This window comes from Notolepis coatsorum (assembly GCF_963971535.1).
Source record: "Notolepis coatsorum genome assembly, chromosome: 11".
NCBI classification, from domain to species: Eukaryota; Metazoa; Chordata; class Actinopteri; order Aulopiformes; family Paralepididae; genus Notolepis; species Notolepis coatsorum.
The window spans coordinates 19,232,646-19,239,735 of record NC_140175.1 but is presented as its reverse complement, the minus strand read 5'-3'; the positions used below and the strand labels follow the sequence as shown (position 1 = coordinate 19,239,735).

Below are 7,090 nucleotides of genomic sequence, written 5' to 3'. Positions count from 1 at the left end.
GGTAACGGTGGTGGAAGGGTAGGTGCACCACAGCCAAACACATCATTTCTAGTTTCAAACAGTGCTCCAAGGATCCAGTTTCTCTCTTTAAACATTGTTTTACTAAAGATATATCATACAACTTTTGGACTTTTCAGAGGTTAATTTCCCCTCCCTAAAAAAACTACCTGGTGCAACTTTAATGGATATGTGGTAGTAATACATATCAGCATATTCAGATTTATTAAATTTCATTTATTAAAACCACAGACTCACTGAAACATACTTTGGAAGAGACAAAGAGACTCAGCACCCAATGGGCACCCAAAGACAAGAGAGCGTTGGAGGGGAACAAATTGGAGAGGAGACTGAAACGCCTTCGAACAGATAGCAAGGGAGTGGAGATACCTTCTTCCGAGTCCCAACGTGGCTGAGTTGGAGAAGCGGTACAGGCACCTGGATGAGGAAAGAGCAGCACTGTTAGACAGGTGGTCGATTCACCCTCGGAAGCCAGCCTCTTTGATGTGGGACCAGAGTTAAGGGCATGGCTACAAGATACGGAGTTGGACCTCTGACGTTACACGAAAGAAGAAGAAGAAGATAGATCGGTATTGGTATCTGGAGTCGGCCGGTTGTATTGGCCAAATCGTCCTCCACTCCACTGCTGTCCACTCACTTGAAGATCTTGCCCTGGTTGAAGGGCTTGCCTACGTGCTTGAACTCTCCCTCCCAGGCGAAGTACTCCTTCACCATGGTCCTGCACTCCTCACTGTCCACCTCCAGCTTGCGCCAAGTGTACGACTCGTAGTCGATCTGCCAGTCAGGCGAGAGAGTGAAAGCGAGGTCCTGGCCTCTGAAGATCCATACACCGGAGATGAGGCCGTCGTTGTTGCCGCCAAACAGGATGACACTGGCGAAGGCACTCTTCTTCAGTTTCTCCAGCCGCTGGAACATGCCTGTGATGAGATTGCAGCTCATGAAGGTCATGGCGAGCTCCTCTGGGAATTTGTACTCTGCGTACCAGATAGAGTAGCCCTCGTGGTCAAGGTGCTCCCAGAAGTGGGGGATAGCTACGGTCAGGGTGTCCTCATTGGAATACTTTCTCTTGAACTCGTCCAACACAAAGGCACTCTTTGCAAGGTGTGCAAAAGGGTCCTTGGTTTTGGGCTCAGAAGCCAGAGCAGCTTCACACTCGTCCATATCGTCATCAGCGGGAGCCGGCTTCTTCTCCTCCTTCTTCTTCTTCTCTTTCTTCTCCTTGCTTACGTCCTTTCCTGCCTTCTCCTTCTTCTGAGGGGCCTCTCTCTTGGGCTGCATGTCAGAGAACTTCCTAGAATCAAACTGTGCCATCTTGTCGCAGAGCTTGACCTCCCCAAGGACAGCCTTGAACTGTGGCTGGTTGACGCAGGTAGCAAACCAGCGTGTCACATTGGGGTATGGCTGACGGAAACCAGAATCCAATACCTGTTTGTACATCCAGAGCATGGAGCAGGCCACACTGATGTCTGCCAGGCTGACCCTCTCTCCCACCAAGAAGGTACGGGTGTTCAGGTGCTGGTTCATCAGGGACAGGACCTTCTTGATATCCTCCTTAGCCTGCTCTGTGGCCTGCTTGTTGAACTGCATGATTCCTAGGGTGGGGAAGACCCAGGCGCTGGCTGGAGGGATGATCTCTGCGTCAGCGAAGCTCACCCACTGCATTACCTGGGCTGCAGCCTGGGGAGTAGCTCCACGCAGGACATCATTGCTCAGGTAGTGAGCAATGGCATTACTCTCAAACAGACAGAAATCGACATCTTCCTGGTAGGTGGGGACCTTTCCCAAGGGGAAGTTGTTGAGGAAGGCAGGGGTACGGTTTGTCTGCCCGAAGGTGAAAGCAGGGGGGTTGCAGGCTATGTTGAGACGAGCACCGCTGTACTGGGCTGCAATCTGAGCCTTGAAGGCCCACCAGTTGTCTGGGTACGTATACAAAGTCCCTGCCTCCATCTTCAGGTTGAGAGAATATAAGAATATAAATGAAGATCCCCTTTCCTGCGTATATATAAATATATCACAGATGTTCTAGAATGTGCTATTATGACATCATATAACATTCTAGGACATCAGAACATTTGTGATGTCATAATAGAACATTCTAGAAGATTTGTGATGTTACACTATGATGTCATAATAGACATTCTAGAACATTTGTGATGTCACAGTATGATGTTATAATAGAACATTCTAGAACATTTGTGATGTCACAGTATGATGTCATAATAGAACATTCTAGAACATTTGTTGAGAAAATCACCTCAACAGTAATTAGTCACGAATGCTTGAATATTGTTTAGAATCCTGAGGCTGACACAAATCCAAAAAATAATCCTTTGAAAAGGTGACCCAACTTAGAGGGTGCTTTGTATGGTAACGGTGGTCGGAGGGTAGGTGCACCACAGCCAAACACATAATTTCTAGTTTCAAACAGTGCTCCAAGGATCCAGTTTCTCACTTTAAACATTGTTTTACTAAAGATATATCATACAGCATTTGGACTTTTCTGAGGTTAATTTCCCCTCCCTAAAAAAAACGACCTGGTGCACCTTTAATGGATATGTGGTAGTAATACATATAACAAGCATATTCACATTTATTAAATTTCATTTATTAAAACCACAGACTCACTGAAACATACTTTGGAAGAGACAATAAGAGACTCGGCACCCAAAGACAAGAGAGCGTTGGAGGGGAACAAATTGGAGAGGAGACTCAACGCCTTCGAACAGATAGCAAGGGAGTGGAGATACCTTCTTCCCAACGTGGCTGAGTTGGAGAAGCGGTACAGGCACCTGGACGAGGAAAGAACAGCACTATTGGACAGGTGGTCGATTCACCCTCAGAAGCCAGCCTCTTTGATGTGGGACCAGAGTTAAAGGAAAACTCCAACATTTTGGGAAATTAGCTTATTTAACATCTTCCCTGGAGTTAGACAAAAAGATACATATACCTTTTTCGTCTCTCTGCATGCATTGGGCTTAGGGAACGCTTGGACCGTTAGCCTAGCTTCATCACTAGGCAGACATCTAGCCTAGTTCACTAGTCAGGATTTATACTCCAAATACAATCAAAATACAACTCCCAAATGTTCCTGTAAACATGTTGTGACCTGTGTATTTACCACGTCTCCCAGTCACATGAGTCTCCCAGTCACAGTCTCCCAGTCACACAAGTCTCCAAGTCACACAAGTCTCCCAGTCACACAAGTCTCCCAGTCACACAAGTCTCCCAGACACACAAGTCTCTTAGTCACACAAGTCTCCAAGTCACACAAGTCACACAAGTCTCCCAGTCACACAAGTCTCCCAGTCACACAAGTCTCCCAGTCACACAAGTCTCCAAGTCACACGAGTCTCCCAGTCACACAAGTCTCCAAGTCACATGAGTCTCCCAGTCACACAAGTCTCCCAATCACACAAGTCTCCAAGTCACACAAGTCTCCCAGTCACACAAGTCTCCAAGTCACACAAGTCTCCCAGTCACACAAGTCTCCAAGTCACACAAGTCTCCCAGTCACACAAGTCTCCCAGTCACACAAGTCTCCAAGTCATACAAGTCTCCCAGTCACACGAGTCTCCCAGTCACACAAGTCTCGAAGTCACACAAGTCTCTCTTGCGGGTTCCGGTCAACAGTCTGGCAGCAGCGTTTTGTACCAGTTGTAAGCGGGACAGGGAAGACTGGTTAATGCCTATATAGAGGGAGTTGCAGTAGTCTAATCTAGATGAAATGAAGGCGTGGATGACTCTCTGAAGGTCTGCAGGGGAGAGAAGGGCTTTGAGTTTGGCAATGGTGCGTAGTTGGAAAAAACATGCCTTTACCACTGAGTTCACTTGTCTGTCAAATTTAAATTGTGGATAAAAAATGACACCTAGGTTCTTGACATACGGCTTGACCAGGGAGGACAGGTTGCCAAGGCTGTTGGTAAGGGTGGTGACAGCGTCTGGGGGACCGAAGAGGATTATTTCGGATTTGTTTTGATTTAGTTGTAGAGAGTTTTGTGCCGTCCAACATTTAACATCATCCAGGCAGGATATGAGACTGTTAAGTAGAGACTGGTCACCCAGTCACACAAGTCACACGAGTCTCCCATTCACACAAGTCTCCCAGTCACACAAGTCTCCAAGTCACATGAGTCTCCCAGTCACACAAGTCTCCAAGTCACACAAGTCTCCCAGACACACAAGTATCCAAGTCACATGAGTCTCCCAGTCACACAAGTGACTTGGAGACTTGTGTGACTGGGAGATTTGTGTGACTGGGAGACTCGTGTGACTTGTGTGACTGGGAGACTCGTGTGACTTGGAGACTTGTGTGACTGGGAGACTTGTGTGACTGGGAGACTTGTGTGACTTGGAGACTTGTGTGACTGGGAGACTTGTGTGACTGGGAGACTCGTGTGTCCAAATGTCCCTAGATTCAGATACCAAGAACATGCAAATGGCCCATTTAATTTTTTTTTAATGTTTATTCTACGTCCTTATGGAATTAGTGACATAAAAAAAATAATTATAATATATTTTGTATTTTTATTTTTATTTTATGGGTGGAAGAGCCGCACATTGACGGGCAAAGAGCCGCATGTGGCTCGCGAGCCGCGGGTTGGCCACTGGCATCCTAGCAAAATGCAGATTTACCCTGTTCAGAGCAAACTCTGGGGATCTTATGGACCAGCCAGTACCTAGAACAGGTTCCATAGGTTCCAAAAGGCCACTCCAATAATGATGTAGTATAAGGAGGTAGCTTGCCAACGGTGCTCAGGCTAACGGCTCTCCCCGTCCCCACGCAGCTCTCGCGCAGTGTCGTCTCCGCGCGGCGAGCGCATCGGCATAAACCGAACACCCTCTCCCTCTGATGGACTTTGAAATAGTGTTCATATGAACTCCACAGTGCCGGCTGCCGGCGTAATGTTCGCGCGGGGATCCTGAGCTGCATTCAAATCACCCCCAAACTAGGGGAAGGCAATTTTGCTCCGAAGAACAAATCACACACATTCGCCTCATAAATCATCCCAAGCAGCTGGGAAAGTTTCCTCAGGACAAACTTTGAATACTAAGTCTGTCGCCTCCTCACCTCGCTGTGCATTCGTCCCCCCCCCCCCCCCCCCCCCCCACGCACCCACGTGTGTGTGTGTGTGTGTGTGTGTGTGTGTGTGTGTGTGTGTGTGTGTGTTCGCGCGCGCACGCTATTCACCCAATCCATCCGGGTGTATGTACAGTAATTGTGCGATTTATGTAAGACACAGTTGCACAGCGACATGCTCACAATGCTAATTCCAAAAGGCCCAATAAGGAATGATTGCGAGAGTAATCAGCCTCGTCTCTTAGAGGGGTTCGGTACCTGATCGGAGACTCAGGATGACCGTTTCTTAGAGGGGTTCGGTACCTGAACGGAGACTCAGGATGACCGTTTCTTAGAGGGGTTCGGTACCTGAACGGAGACTCAGGATGACCGTTTCTTAGAGGGGTTTGGTACCTGAACGGAGACTCGGGATGACTGTGACATCCTCCGGGCACGACGCAATTAACACAAGTAGATTTCTTGAACTGATTTTAATGAAGCTTGTTCATTCTCCATCCAAACCTCATCCAAACCGTAAAATCGGTATGACATACAAATGCATACAAAAGATACCATTAACATTGTAAGTCCATTAAAACCATGGTCGGAACATCACTGTAACATATACCACAATCATCATCTAAAACAATCAATACTGCATGCCAGTATAAGAGAACATCGATGCGTTACGGTAGTATGTCTTCGATCCGTATCTTGGAAGATTGTCTTGTTAAGTTGTCTTGATGGATTGTCCTTTGCTTATTAGGATCGACAGGTAAGTCAATAATCCATCCAAGTTCATGGTCGCAACTCAAGAGAGCGAGAGGGCGGAAACACGTCACCGGATACCAGGTGTGCCAAGTCTCGTGAGATGAAGTCATTGCGCAAACAAATAGAAAAATAGTGCGCCACTAATATATATCTTATATAAACAAATAAGAAATACAGTGAAATGCAATTGAGTGTATTATTACTAATATACAAAAATAAGCATATAAATTGTAAACGTAAATAACTGTTAACCACAGCTGCAGTTACAATGACCGTCTCTCAGAGGGGTTCGGTACCTGAACGGAGACTCAGGATGACCGTCTCTTAGAGGGGTTCGGTACCTGAACGGAGACTCAGGATGACCGTTTCTTAGAGGGGTTCGGTACCTGAACGGAGACCCGGGATGACCGTCTCTTAGAGGGGTTCGGTACCTGAACGGAGACCCGGGATGACCGTCTCTTAGAGGGGTTCGGTACCTGAACGGAGACTCAGGATGACTGTCTCTTAGAGGGGTTCGGTACCTGAACGGAGACTCGGGATGACTGTCTCTTAGAGGGGTTCGGTACCTGAACGGAGACTCGGGATGACCGTCTCTTAGAGGGGTTCGGTACCTGAACGGAGACTCGGGATGACCGTCTCTTAGCCCTTATGTGGTGTTAGGGTCTCCAGCGACCCGTTTCAAGGTTATAATATGTAATAACTACCATGTAGTTGATTTTATTAGAACAAGGCTTTATGATATCCTCCACAACACATATAGCATTATGTAGCAGGGTGGATTATCCCTGCTTTGTGGGAACGGTTGCTGGCAGTCACAAGGTAGCTGGACACAGTAGAGCTCCGTCTGACTGCACCCTCATCTTTGGGCCTGGAGCGTCAAACTGGGGCCCGGTAGTGGGAGTGAATGGGGCCCGGGATTTACCAACCTGGTCTGGTACTCTGGTCTTCCTCGCCTTTCCGGGGCGGTCAGCAGTACTCCCCAACTCGCTCTCACTTCCCTGAATACCTCCTTTAACCCTCCCACACCTAGTGACTGATATGCATAATTAGATTCGTTCCTCCCGCAAGCAGTACCCTCCCTTGATGACCACTAGAAACCTTACAATGAAAAGGGGAGAGTTGGGTAGGAAGGGGTTAATTGTATATACGTTACCCACACCAAAAGAGTTAACACTAGGCACAGGAATGGACACGCACACAGAACCCCATCTAATTCTTTTTGTTATTTTGTACTGTTCAGTTACA

At 47.4% G+C, this 7,090-nt stretch overlaps 1 protein-coding gene across 1 annotated transcript; it reads right to left on the bottom strand.

Annotated features, from left to right (window-relative positions):
• Positions 1-628: 628 nt before the first annotated feature.
• Positions 629-1,974, bottom strand: LOC311236369 (elongation factor 1-gamma-like). The gene has a single exon (XM_084324025.1). It carries the CDS (start codon positions 1,963-1,965, stop codon positions 652-654), a length of 1,314 nt encoding a protein of 437 aa, XP_084180151.1. The 5' UTR covers positions 1,966-1,974; the 3' UTR covers positions 629-651.
• Positions 1,975-7,090: the final 5,116 nt, after the last annotated feature.